The sequence below is a fragment of the Neolamprologus brichardi genome, chromosome 11 (assembly GCF_056152115.1).
Source record: "Neolamprologus brichardi isolate AB-2024 chromosome 11, ASM5615211v1, whole genome shotgun sequence".
Lineage (NCBI taxonomy): Eukaryota > Metazoa > Chordata > Actinopteri > Cichliformes > Cichlidae > Neolamprologus > Neolamprologus brichardi.
In genome coordinates this window covers 17,556,927-17,570,812 of record NC_142114.1, presented here as the reverse complement: position 1 = coordinate 17,570,812, position 13,886 = coordinate 17,556,927, and the positions used below count along the sequence as shown (strand labels likewise).

Genomic DNA, 13,886 nt, shown 5'->3' with positions numbered 1-13,886 from the left:
TGCATGATTGTTTTTCCCCATCTCACTAGGAAAGAGATCCCTGCACAAATATCCCTTAAAGACACTTCATCTCTTTCGACTTTTTAATTTGACTTCACATTTGTAATGTTTTTATTTTAATGATTCGCTCACAAACATTGCGGTAAACTGTTCCAACCACTTGTGGCAACATGGGAAAAGAGATTGAGTTGTTCTCAGGCATGTAAGGTATTTCGACAGGTTTCGGATTCGGACGTGCTTTCCTCAGATCACCTGACAATCCGCTACAAACTCCTTGGTCACGTGTCGTCGCGCAAGTTTCAGGAAACTGGTTTTTTCCTCCTCTCGAAAACAAAACTAACCATGTCCCGCCCATTTAACCGTCCATTGGTTAGAGCAAACAGTTACAGCGCTCGGATTGGTCAATCTGAGGACATGTCTACGCACGTCAAATTCGAGCAACGCCCCCTTCTTTAAACTCGTTTATGTGTAATTGATATCGTCCCGAAGAAAAAGACGGCTGGAGTTTCCTTATTTTGGGGCAGTAAAATGAAAGTTGTGAGGAAGTCAGGCGCTAAGGTAAGTTTGTAAAACGGCAGCCGAACAACTGAAGAAACACGGCTTTGTTTTTGGCTAGATTTCAACTTTGTGAACCTACTGCTAACGAACTCTCAAGGTGTCCACTGTCAGGCTTCTTACTTATTTATACAGTACGCCGATTCGAGTCTGTTAGGTCTAGTAATGCTTACCAAGAGTATTAATAATTAGAGTAAGGGTCGACGAATAAAACCTATCGCTGTCATAGTCTGTCATGTCTGCTTAGTTGGTGCTATTTGTGGAGCTTTTAAAAACACACACAGGAGGTCACTTGGTCTGTCCCTGCATGCTATGGTATTATCCTCATTAAATCCATATAAATAATTAACAGAAAGCCTCACCGTACTGAGGTGAAATGTCAGCAGTTGTTTGAAGCACACAACTCGACTTTAAAGTCAAATATGAAGTATGTGATTCTTCGCTCTATTTGCTAGTTCACAGAACATAGTTGTGTCTTGTGCTATAGCCTGGAAAAACAAGGAAACGGACAACATCACATTAGGTATCTATAGTTTAGTTGTGATCTATAAGTGTTTTTAAATTATTATTGATCCCAAGGTTGAACTACTGGGGAAACTATTGTAGATTAAGATCAATTTATTTGGTGTGAAAACAGACGTTTTAGCTGAGTAAAAGTGCAAAACAAAGCGTTTAAAAATAGAAAATACACCAAAACCAGGAAATAGCTTCCTTTTCTTATTTCTTTTAATATTTAATTGATCAAAACCTAATAGCTTGCTTCATGGTCTCAAAGTTCAAAGAATCATACCGGAATACAAGAAAACCAAATGATTGTGTTGTGTCACTTCCAAGGTTATAGTAATGCTGAAAAGGGAAATGGCCAAAACAGCTGACAGTGCACTTCCAGTTAAATCATCTCTGAAGAAAGTGACATGACCTTTCCCTCCCTTTTTTCTGCAGGATGGACTCTAAAACACCTCCAGACATCAGATAAACCTCTATAGAAAGTGAAGTCTTCGAGGATGCTGCTGTATGAATGAACATGTGGAGAATGGGAGGTGCTAGTGTTGGGAGAAAGGTTAAGAACCTAGACAAACGAGTTGTTAGTGAGAAACTGTAACACACCATCGACTCACAGATCTGTTTGCTTTTGGTTTTGAGCTTTTGGCAACTGTGTTGCAGCAGAGGTAGTGGAAAAAAAAAGAAAAAAAATCTTTGGCTGATGGAGTACAGTGAGAGAGTGCTTTGTGGGACCGGGGAGTTGGAGCCGGACCCAAACATTGTGAGTGAAGAGGCAGGAAAGCTGTATTCAGAATTACAGGTAAGAATGAGAACAATATGTTATGTTGATCTGAGTGGAAATATTATTTACATGTGGTCACAGATACCTGTTTTCTCTCTCTGCTGCTTTACTCTATCACAGACTGTTATTGAGATCCATGGTGAAAGCGTGGTGGAGTCTCTGGTACCCATATTTGTGTGGGTACTGGAGGGCCTGGCCAGCTGCAAAGCACAGCTGAGGGACAGGGAGGAAGAGGCTGAGAGGGAGAAAGCTGAACGAGAAGAGCTGCTCGAGCGATATCATGCAGAGAAAACACTGAGGAAAGAAAGTCAAGAGGTGAGTCATGATACTGTGAAGGTGTGCTATTGCAGGTTTTATTGTAAAAGCAGGCATTTCACTGTTCAAGTCTTTTTCTTTTCTTAAGAGGTATCTTGAGTTGGATGACCAAATTGAACAGGAGAGGAGAGCCATGAGGGGCAGGGAAAAGGAGCGAGAACGGCGAGAGAGAGATCTAGAGAAGAAAGCAAGACAACAAGCTGATCAGCGTGCGTATTTGAATATTTACCAGCAACAGTAATGTCACTGGTATTGTTTTGACCCTGTACGTCGGTCTCTGTTGATAAAATATGTTTCTGGAAACCTCTACTTCAGTAGAAGCTACTGCAAAGGCAATTTGAGGATTTTTAGCTGGTGTTCATATGTCTGTGGACAGATACTGTCAACATGACAGCGGCACAACTGTACAGGGGTATTAAGATCAAAATAAAGTCTTAGATTCATGCAGTAACAGTGCAGTAATGACTACTCGGGGTTATAATTTTAACATGTTAATCAGGTTTGTGGGGCTCTCATGCACAGTTTTCTCCAGGACGTTTAGTTGTTTGGTTTCATTTCTGTTTTTTCTTTTGAGTTTATCCTGTCTTTGCTGTGTACAAAGAGTCACGCACAATGAGGTTAGCAGCAGATTGTGTGGGTTTGCCATCCAGGGGTGACATGGTGGTGCAGTCTGCAAGTTCTTCCTGTGACTCTGTGGATTCTCTCCGGGTGTTCTGGTTTCCTCCCACAGTCCAAAGATACGCATGTTAGCTTAAATGCTGATTTGAAATTGTCCGTAGGTGTTTGAATAGTTGTTTGTCTCTATATGTGACCCCTGTGACAGACTGGTGACTTATACAGGGTTTATCTTGCCTCTCACCCCATGACAGAAGGAATAGGCTGCACCCCCTCCCCCTTATGACTCTGAATTGGATAAACTGAAGAAGGTGGATTGATGGACATTTGAATATGGTTTGCACAATGGAATAGGCTTGTTCCAACATCCCCCAGGCATTCAGGATCTGGGAGCTTTAAAGGCCACATCAGTCCCTTCTTTCTGTGTTTCTCTAGCGATTTCGAGACAATTTCTTTAGTAGAGGACATTGCCCTGAAATAAATCACATTACACAAAAATAAATGTGAAGGCGCAAAGTTTTCCCACAGAGCACAATTTTCACTTCAAATGTCAGTGGTTTAAAAGTTGTGGCTTACTGGTGTGCATCAGGAATAAATGCCAAAGAGCAACTCAAGTCTTTAAAGTTTTAGGTGTCTAGACTGTATTCTGTTCTTACATGCCTTCTGTTTTCTTGCAGTGGTGGCCTTGGAGGAACAAAAGGCAAATCTCAGTAGAGAACTGAGCGCACTGAGAAATACCCACAACAAGGTCAGATATTTTTGGTTAGCCTCCATGCATATGGTCAGTAACCACTGTCTTATTCTTAAGTCGTCAGGTTTCTTACATGTAGCTGATGTTCTTTTCTTTTTTTTAGTTGGCCTTGACATATCGGGAACTTTTGGAAAAGAGGAAGGAGTCTGAAAGAGATTCTCCTTTAAGGTTCTTTTCAACATTATGCTAAAACACATTTGCTATTCTGCATAAAGTATCACACAGGAAGACTTTAAGTAGCAGCAGCCTTATTGTGAATCGTGTTGTAGCCATGCGCAAAATGAAAAACTCTCAGCCTGTTGTAATATTAAACTAAATGTTGAATGCTTCTGGCATTTCTGACAGCAGGTTGGTAGTATTTCTTTGTTTGAAAGGGATATCAAGTACAGTGTATACCACATGTGACTGAAAATGGAAACCTGAAGCTACTTTGTAGTGTTAACTTCAGCTTTTTAGTTGCATTTGGCAAGATACTCGCAAATTCTCTACCTTTATTGTTGTTAAATGCAATATTTGTGGAAAGTGATTAGTGAAAGATTATTAACTAGGAAACTTTTTTTTAAAGTCACAAGATATATTTTAGAAACACTGTTGTAAGAACATGGTGAAAAATAAGAGGATTTAAAAAAAGCATAAACTGAGTTGTTGCGTTTAGGAATCATGTGCGTTCCAGGAATGCTGACTTTCCGTCACATCAGGTCTTGCCGGAACCCAGTGTTACCGAAAAGGTAAATGGCTTCGCACCTAAAATGACCATCTTCAAGATTTTTCCAAAGATGTAGCTTACGTGTTCTGTTTTTTGTTTTGTTTTTTCTTTTACAGATGATTAAAAGACCACATTCAAACTCTGGTCCCCCCTGTTTGGACGATCTCATGGCCAAGAAAGAAAAACAGGTCGATAGAGCTGCAAAGCCTTCCACAAATCAGTTTGTCATTGACATCATAAACTCCACTCCTGAGTTGGCACATTTTAATGGCTGTGTAAATGCAAGGTACTAACCTGAAAGCATTAACTGATTTATTTCAGCTTTATATTTATTAACTAAGCCAACATTTACTTGAATTCATCTGCTCGCACACATATTGTATCAACCACCTCCAAATTTTTCAGCACCCCAGTTAAACCTGATACTGAGACCAGCTTCAAGGAGGAGATGAATGAGTTGGGGCAGAGCAAAGTAGAAGAAGAAAAAGGAGAAGAAAAAGGAGAAGAGGCGGACAAAAAGGATGAGGGAGAGGAGGGAGAGGAGGTAGAGGACGAGGATAGTATAGAGTGGGAGCTCCGCAACACTGACTCTGTTTTCTCTGAACTGTCTGAGCTGAGCCGCGATTATGTGGAGAGTGTAGACCGAGGGGCCAGTGTCAGAGGTAAATGCAAGTTTGTTTGTTTTTTGTTGTTAAGATCTGCATTCCTAAGATGCTTTAAAGAAGTTTTAAAGAAATACATGTCACAAACTTAGAATCTTTGCTGCTTCTTTGTTGAAACACAAAGTGATCAGAGACAAAAGAAGTGACAGAAAGTTGGTATCCAAAAATAATCAGGCTCTGTTGGGAGACTTATATTAAGTTCAAGTATGTGTTTCACAAAGTTTTACTTCCCCTTTTCCTATTCTACAAAATCTCATGTCCTGATTTCTTCTTGAACATGAATGCAGGTTAAATAGTCCTTAATACAGGTTAGAAATGTATTCATTTCAGTACTTGTCTGTTTGCATGTGCATTCACGCAGTTAAATGTTTTTGTGTGTGTTTTTAGGCAGTGTAGACCAGTCTGAGGAGATTCTTTCTCAGTATGAGGAACTGAAAGTCACCCAGTGAGTCCTCAGTTTATTTTCTATGACTAGTCTATTGTGATTTGTTGAGGACATGGGGAGTTTCCAAACACTTGGATTTCTTACTTCACTAAATACCAACAGAAAGCTTTGTATTATCTAATATGATTAACCACTGTTTTTCTTTTCCACCATAATTCTGAGCTTTATATCTGATGCTATACTTCCTTTTTCTCAGTGAATTGGTTGAAACTGCTCGTAAGACTTTGATATCTCGGGTAGTGGAGCTGACAGATGAGCGTTCAGCTCTTAAACTGGAAGTGGAAACTCTTCGGGAAACACTCTCCCGATTGGAGGGGCGGGTGAAGGAGAAGGAGGAGGAAACTAAGAGGTGAGGAGGATCATTCAGCTGTTCAATAAATAACCTGTTCATTGTTGTTATTACATACACGTTCTGACAATAATCTCGCCCTTTATTTTACAGACTTCGGAAAGAACTGGAAACTTGTCAGTCTGAGGATTCTGATGTAAGCTGTGATGTACTATCTGTATGTGTAGTCTTCACTGCCTTTCTAGCTGCTCATAGATGGTTTGATGGATTCATTTATTTTCCCCTTCAGGTGTCTCAGCCAGCATCCATGCGTAACTTTTCCCGTTCTGAAATGGCTCGCGTGGTCATGGAGAAGAACCAGTATAAGCAGCGTCTGTTTGAACTGCAGGAGGCGGTTAGACGCAGTCAGACACTCAGGTAACTTTTGTGCCTTTCTTGAAGATTTAAAAAATTGTTGCATTTGTAACTCGTGTAACATCAGTGGCTCAGATCTTTGCCTCCAACCTCATCTATTACTTTTTCTTTAGAGCAACAAAGGAGGAGAGATTTTCAGAAGAAAGGTCAAGTGTTTGGAGAAAGTAAGTAAATCTCTCTTTAAAAATAATTTACAACTTGTTACGCACCCATCCTCCTGTACCTTAAGATGATGTTGAAGCTCTTATAACCCAAACAGAGGTGGGTGGTGCAAGCCGCATGATCTGATATCTGAGCTGATATCTTCATAACAGTGTTAGCCAGTGTTAGTCCAGGATCATCATTGCAACTGTGCAGTCACATTGGTTGAGCATTCAGCTAGCAGTAGCCAAGAAGTGCAGAAAACAACAGGAGATGAGAACCATTACATAAAAGTGAAAAGGCGTCAGCTAAAATGCAGGAGAGGGACAAATCTTTTGGTGTTGTGGTGTTACTAAATGCACCTGGCATTAGGTGGGCTGAAATTAAGAAGTGTATATTTGTTCATGGTTAAAATACTTAGAATTGTTCATTTTTTCTTCAATTAAAGATTCAACCGCTTCTTTGGCCGGTCCAAGGAACCATTAGTTTCATCTCCTGCTTCCATATCAGCTCTGCGACCTTCCCCATCACTCACTCGCACTGCTCTGGGCTCTCCACAACTACCAACCATCAGTCGAACTCAGGCTGAGTAAGCATCTGTCTCTTAATAGGTTACTCCTGCTTATGTGTTTTTCAGCAGTTGTGTGCAAGTGAGAAAAATAGAGATTGGATCTGAGTGAGGTCTTCTCTGAACTACAGAGTCTGGCCTAGCTGATTACCTTATTGTCAATAAATATTTTTCATTCACGGTTGGGGTTCAGCTACTTGCTAATGCAAGTGAAATAAGAATCAGAAATCAAAAATTATCCGTTCCCTTTATATCTGTGGGAAATTCATAAGCACGCTTCACAAGACAGCCTAAGAATATCTCAGAATTTAAAGCGATAAGCTGGAAACATTGGATGAAAATCATAAATAGACACTTTCTATTTATATACAACAAGTGTTTGCCTCGGCCACAGGAGCGGTCACTAAGTACTGAAACAGGAGTGTCCAAACTCTTGCACCGGCCTCGGATACTTCTTTTTACTTTCCAAATTATTATGTAAATGAAATGCAAGATACTAACAGTGAAGGCTCTGTGTCCTACTGTGGCTCTATTTATTTCACTTAAAAAAATAAAACGTATTTAATGTGAAGCTGATAAATACCAGAATCATTTTTCTAGGTCTGCTTCTCCTGCTGCTCTTTCACCACGTGTCAGGAAGAGGGAAATCTACAGAGAAATTCGCTCCCAGATTTGGGGAACTCTGGGAAAGCGGCAGTTACATGGCTGGAGCCTGCCACTAGCAAACACACAGGTAGTGGAACCACATTTCTATATACAAATAAATAGTGATGTGCTATAGAGAATAAATAGGAAACAGTGGAATAAAAAGCTTCCTGTTGCTGTTATTGAGTCTATATAGTTAAAATAGTTACTATTTAAATTGTTTTACTATACCAATAAAAAAAAATGTCTGGCTTTCATTCAAGACTTTTTTTTGCACAATATGGATATTTACTGTGCAGATCACTATACAAGCAATACCCTGGTAAAAAAAATATTGTTAATTACTGTAGGACTCCAGTGAACCAGTACCAGAGCCTAAAGACGCGCCTGTTCTAATGCAGCTCAGACTGCTGGATCACAAAGAATCGACTGCCAAGGTAAATGTCACTCAAAGGAGGCTTATTTTCTGTGCAAAAGTCTTGAACTACCCCACTGGATGTCACTCAGTGGTTTCGGGGACCTTTTTTTTTTTTTTTTTTAAATGGATGGAAATATGAACCCAGAAAAGTACCACAAGATTTTGATCCACCATGTCATACGATCTGGAAAGTGTCTAATTGGCAATACCTTCATTTTTCAACATGACCATGGTCCCAAACATACACATTGGCCTCACCAGAGCCCGGGCCTCAACATTATTGAAGGGGTGTATGGGATCATCTTGACAGAGAACAGAAGAAAAGGCAGCTGTCATCTAAAGAAGAGCCTTGAAGGTCCTTCAATATGCCTGGAGAACTATTCCTGAAGACTACTACCCAGTTTCCTTGCAAAATGTAAAGAAATTAAGGGTGGCTCAAAACTTTTGCACAGCACTGTATAATGCACAAGATAAATGTTTTTTGTTTTTAACCATGAATTCAAAGCTACTACAATATAATCCAAGGAGAATGATATAGGTCACTTTAAGTGAACTAGATCTGCGGTGCAGTTTGACATGGCTCCTCATTTATTCTGTTCCCTTCAGCTTAAGTGTGCAGTTGCAGTCCCATCTGAGATCTCTGGCGAAGCCACGGTAAGTTTGTCATAATCCTAGTTAAGAAGCAGCTACAGTCATCCTCTAATTATGATCACCCAACCATGACTAACACTTGTCGAGGCACAAATTGGTTCATGCCATTCATCTTTTCAAACTTCATATCCACCCCTTTTCTGCCAGTGTTCTGTGTGGGTAGTTTCTGGCCCTGCCTCCTGCAGTGATATTACAGTGATTGATCCAGCACGCTCCAACACAGTTCTGGATCAGTTCAGCCTCCCTCCCACAGCTCCTGCCCTCTGCATCTGTGCTGTGCCTCCCATAGGTCAGTGCTGGTACAATGGGCTGCAGCAGCTGCCCACAGATGACTTGTCGAGTGTATTCTGTACTTCTATTATCCCCTGATACCGTGCTGTTTTACTGGAAACTCTTGGAAATCAACATTGCTTACTCAGCTCTGACAGGGCCTGTCTGTCTTGTTATTTAAGGTAACACTGCAGGAACTGTGTGGATTGGAACTCAGGAAGGAAGGTAGTGCCAGCTGAATAAGCAGTTTACGTCAGTAAATATCATCTAAACAATTCAAAGACTTTTTTTGTCTGTTAGTTTATCACAGACTGCCTCTTCTTCCCTTGGCTCCTTTCTCCCATTGTCCTTCTCTCACAGTATACTGGTGCATTTGGCCTCTGCTGGCAGAAGGCTCTGTCTGCGGTCTGTATCCCTCTCTGAGAGTGTTCATTCTCTCACGTGAGTTCTGTCCATTTGCATTTGGATGTTAGTTGTAACACGAGATGAGTTACCTTGAAGTCTCTAAGCAGAATTGAAAACGATCTTTGTGTTGACTCGCTCTCACAGGTATTCACAGGGTCAGGTCATTGCTGGTTTAGGTGATGGGACTTTGGCTTTTTTCTCACACAGTACAGGTAATGGATTTGTTTCAAACTTACATCCAACTGTCTCGGCTAATTTATTTCTTCATTTTGTTTGATTTGCATAAGTGAGTGAAATGAATAATGATGCAATGAGTCGTGTGATTAATAGATGGCTGGAATCTGCAGTCACACTCTTTGATGCCTCTTGGATCAAATCCTGTGCAGCCCATTCGTTGTTGCCTTGCAAAAGGCGGCCGCTTGTGGGTGGGATACTGGAATAAAATCTACGTGGTAGACACTGAAAGCAAGAAGGTGGAGGTAAGAAACAGAGGAAATGATACCTATTATTGTTTATTGTGTCTCATTCTTACCATATCTTTAACTCACTCTCTTTATTCCTTATCCTACTTTACAGCAAACATTCTCAGTCTCTGAGCGCAGTGAGCAGCAGGTTCGCTTTCTGTGCGCTGGTGGAAGTGGGGTTTGGACTTCCTGCCGACTAGACCCAATCCTCAGGCTGTTTGACTGGTCCACAGGACGGCCACTACAGGAAGTTGACTTTGCAGCTTTGGTCACTAAAACATTAGGTAGTCGAACCGTTTTTTGTTTGTTTTTTTTTTCTTTCTTTCTTTGTGTTTTTTTTCTTAAAATACATATACCTGTATGTATGACTTAAGTGTTGTTACTGAGCAGCTACTAGAGCAAAGAAATCATTTGATGGACTACAGTAATGGGAACATTTATTACTATCATTTCTTATTTGGTAACTGAAAAAAAAGTAATACATCTCTTTAAATTTTGCTTCCAAAGAGCCAGACTTTGTTGTACTTTTTTAATCAGTCTTGAGCAGTAGTTTTTCTGAAGGCTTTCTGAAGATATTTCTCTTTGGACATTGGCTATTTGAAAGGCTAAATGTGCCAAATGACACAAAAACTGAACTGAAAATCAGTGGCAACAAGTCCTATGTAGTGATGAACTCTCTTAGAGGCTTTCTTGTCATTTGTAGCCATATAAGGTGGTCATACCAAATATTGACTTTGAAGCTTGTACACTTTTTTGCTTTATGTACAATATTTCCATGTATGTACGTTTCAATAGATTGATGCCCCTTTTCCCCATTTTCCGAAGAAAATATAAAGAAATAAGGGATGCAGAGTACTGTGTGTATATTTTATTCATTATTTTTGTTTTACATACATTTTGTTTTGTGACCGACCACTTTAACTTTAATCTCACAGCTTTGCTAACCAGTTTTTTCTCTCTCTCTCTCTCCACAGGCCAGCCCTTCCTGACACTCTCACCTCTCCAGATCTCCTCTCTCACTGTTATCTGTGGCCGTTTGTGGGTGGGCACAGGAGGTGGTGCCATTTTCTCCATCCCTTTGTCCATAAGTATGTTTAGCTTAAGAATGCCTGGAACTTAAAGTTATTTGGCCATAAATGGTCTCTGTGTACTATTAACCATATTACTAACTCTCTGCAGCTTCAGAGGATGTTTCCATCCCTTATTGCTCCACTGCATCTGCCCAGCTGTGTTACCATGGACATAGACAAGTTGTCAAATTCATCATTGCTGCACCCGGTAAGAGTTAGCCATTACATGTAACCTCTTAACAATTAAGTGAGACGCTTCAGATTGCACATGCATGTTATTTTTGTGTTTGAGTGACCACAAAAAATGTTTGTGCCTGTCAGGTTGTTTGATCACCAATCCTAGCAGCAGCCATGTCACTACTGCTCAGCTTATCCTCAGTGGAGGAGAGGGCTACATCAACTTTCGAATTGGTAAGCTGAAGAATAATAAAACTGTACTTAAGTCTGTCTCATCCATTGCATCATTTGTGCACGACTTGGTCTATTTAAAGGCTGTCAAAGTCCTCTTTGTTTCCAGGAGATGATGCAAGCGATGACTCGGAAGAGGTGTCCCAAGCCACGCCACAGCGATCTGAACGTAGTCACATGATCATCTGGCAGACTCCCACACCACCTGTGCCTAATCCTGCACTCTGAGCTTTTTCATCTCACCCATCCTTTTCCTTCAGCGCAGTGCTGGTGCCCAATCTAGAAGCAACACCAACTAAATATATTGCTGTACCTGAAGTTTGAACCACTGATGTCAGCAGCTGTGTGAGAGTGTGAGAGGGACTAATGCAAGAAATTTTTCTGACTCAGTTTATCCCAACTTATCCCAGGTTTAAACCTGCTGGAATTCTGGCAGCTCTCTTGTTCCCTCAGCACCAGCACTGCATTGATGGAAAGGAGGTAACTGTTCCATGCTTCTCACCTATGATGAAGATTGAGCAGACTCAACAAAGCATTGAAACGGGTCTTTCGTGGAACTGAATGAACCAACATCTTAGTGTGGTAGCAATAAAATACCATTTAAAGATATGAATCATACTTGTTTACCTCATATATATATATATATTGTACATATCTTTTGATATCTAATTATCCTAATGGATGGTGAAACCTTCCAGTGTGCCTTCATCTCATTTTATATCACTGCTGTATAACTGGTCAGTAATTCAGCTCCCTGGTGGTTAATAGATCAATACCTTTGCCCTAAAAATCAATGCAGTATTGCTGACGGTCGGCTGAATTATACATTTTTCTCTCGCTTGGTGGGAAAAAAATGTAGAGAGCAGTCGTGCATGCATCAAAAACGTTTAAGCTGGTGATGTGGCTTCTCTCGTAGCTGCTGTGTACATACTTTGTTGTTAATTGTGAACTGGAGACAGATTTTTGGTCTCGCACCATAAACACAATCAGACATTTTATTGTCTTATAAAGCTCCATCTTTTGTGATGTATATTTTTTGGGTATTCCTGCCATGAGTGTTAACTCAATTTCTACCTGTTTACAGTGCTTGAGGTTTCCGTATTGAAAATATATCCGATATCCCCTCGCTTAAAGGAACAACTTCAGAGGCTGTTGTTAAAAATGTTTTATTTTCTCAATTGGCTGTTTGCTTGACGTCTTCCTTTGGATGTTGTGCAATTCTTTTAATTTCAGTTATGTTTGGATTTCTGTTCTTGTTTTCCTTGTAAAATAAGGGAGATAAAATCTTTCAAGTGTCCTTTGCAGTATTTATATGCAGTTTGTGCACACATGTTGATGTCGTAGCGGCTCTGTATCCTTCTTGAAAAGATTTGAAATTATGTTTTGACTCAACCTTGTGCAAATATGATTATTGTTATTAAAATGCCTTCAGCTGTTAATGTACAATCCTTAGCGTTGAGTGATTCTGCTGCCATAATCTGGTCCAGCAATATGACACAAGTAAATGAATGAATAATTTTCAATTAGCACTGTGAGACAATGTTGCAGATTCATCTCTTTAATCTCTATAAATTATTCCTTTTATATATTAGGTAAAGATGAAACAAATTATCATAGTTTTCCTTATAGAAAATAGCACAACAGATCTTTTTTTTTTTTTTAAGTAAATGAGGTGGTGTCAGCAAAGGAAGTGTTTGTAAAGAGTCAAACAGTAATGACACTCCTTTGCCTCAGGCAGTCTGGCCTGCTGCCTAGATAAGGACAGCTCAAGTCAGTTAGTCTTTGGTCCAGTGAGGCTTCTCTACCTACGATGGACTGCTTTGGGTCCTGGGCAGCCGTATCCTGCGACTCAGGTTGCGGGCAAGTCTGTCCACAGCTCCACCCACAACTCCACCAAGCTCTATTTTGGAGGTTAGACCCTCAATGTTTCCACTGTACCACATGACCCAGCCTGCTAGGGAAAACAGCACCAGCAGAGCTCCCGAGTACACCAGCAGATCCCCAAAGTCTTGACCTTTGATCTCCAGTGGGGCAAAGACCCCCAGCAGCAGGGATATCACACCCAGCAGGTCCATCAGCACAGCAAACACCAGAGCCAGCTTACAGTGGGACAAACCATCATACTTCGGTGCCATTACTGCACTGAAAGAGAGAGGGAGGGAAGTTTGTTCCTTTAACATATTAGCTTTTATATCTTTTGACTCCATTGTTAAAAATAGATAGCACTGTTTACACCGGCCATGCCACACTTATAACACCTGTGGATGCGCGTTTAACGCCTTTTACAAACAGATTTTACTGTTTACATGAGCTAAAAAAAAAACATTTTACTAAACAAAAAACACACAAAAAACAAAACAGAAACTTACCCCCTTCTACGTTGTTTAGTACTTAAAAGTCAAATGTTTCTATTGGAAACTGCGCTTTTGTTGTCCTTCCGCATACAGTTTGTCAGAAGCGACCAGTAGACAAAGCTGAAACCTGACACCTCGTCACCTGTTCAACCTGTCCTGTAGTTTTCCTACACCAGAGAAAAAAACAATGAAATGTTTCGAAACAAGTGAGTGGAAAAGTTACGGTATTTTATTTTTTTTTTGTACTAGTAACATTTTGTCAAGAAACATGAGTTTAAAAGTAAAAAGTTTCCCAAATATCTTCAAATAATATATATTTTATATAAATATACCTAAACGTTTATATTTACTTATATATTAAACTATACACACGCATTAAATACCGTCGTTCAAAAAAACCCGACACTTTTTCTAAAATAAAAGTATCTGCAGCGGGCGGTCATCCGGAAGTGACG

At 40.2% G+C, this 13,886-nt stretch overlaps 2 protein-coding genes across 5 annotated transcripts; one reads left to right on the top strand and one right to left on the bottom strand.

The window, feature by feature from the left end:
• Positions 1–444: 444 nt before the first annotated feature.
• Positions 445–12,538, top strand: si:dkey-17m8.1 (C-Jun-amino-terminal kinase-interacting protein 4). 2 transcript variants are annotated; one of them, XM_035913010.2, is made up of 28 exons: positions 445–558; positions 1,498–1,858; positions 1,961–2,155; positions 2,244–2,364; positions 3,448–3,518; positions 3,625–3,689; positions 4,177–4,249; positions 4,344–4,513; positions 4,633–4,889; positions 5,277–5,334; positions 5,531–5,683; positions 5,777–5,819; positions 5,913–6,040; positions 6,151–6,201; positions 6,627–6,767; positions 7,347–7,479; positions 7,742–7,828; positions 8,416–8,463; positions 8,608–8,749; positions 8,913–8,955; positions 9,091–9,171; positions 9,280–9,347; positions 9,466–9,614; positions 9,712–9,883; positions 10,574–10,687; positions 10,779–10,877; positions 10,991–11,080; positions 11,190–12,538. In XM_035913010.2, the coding sequence occupies exons 2-28, from the start codon at positions 1,760–1,762 to the stop codon at positions 11,303–11,305; spliced, it is 2,967 nt and encodes a 988-aa protein (XP_035768903.2). In that variant the 5' UTR covers positions 445–558; positions 1,498–1,759; the 3' UTR covers positions 11,306–12,538. The 2 variants fall into 2 exon arrangements, with proteins under 2 accessions (XP_035768903.2, XP_006802997.2); XM_006802934.2 differs by having other exon boundaries at positions 11,187–12,538.
• Positions 12,238–13,853, bottom strand: LOC148100530 (transmembrane protein 238-like). Of its 3 annotated transcripts, XM_087848242.1 has the most exons (3): positions 13,804–13,853; positions 13,447–13,598; positions 12,238–13,219 (listed from the first exon to the last, which is right to left on the bottom strand). In XM_087848242.1, exon 3 carries the CDS (start codon positions 13,210–13,212, stop codon positions 12,883–12,885), a length of 330 nt encoding a protein of 109 aa, XP_087704368.1. In that variant the 5' UTR covers positions 13,213–13,219; positions 13,447–13,598; positions 13,804–13,853; the 3' UTR covers positions 12,238–12,882. The 3 variants fall into 3 exon arrangements, with proteins under 3 accessions (XP_087704368.1, XP_087704369.1, XP_087704367.1); XM_087848243.1 differs by lacking the exon at positions 13,804–13,853 and having other exon boundaries at positions 12,238–13,214; positions 13,447–13,721; XM_087848241.1 differs by lacking the exon at positions 13,804–13,853 and having other exon boundaries at positions 13,447–13,712.
• Between the last annotated feature and the right edge of the window lie 33 nt (positions 13,854–13,886).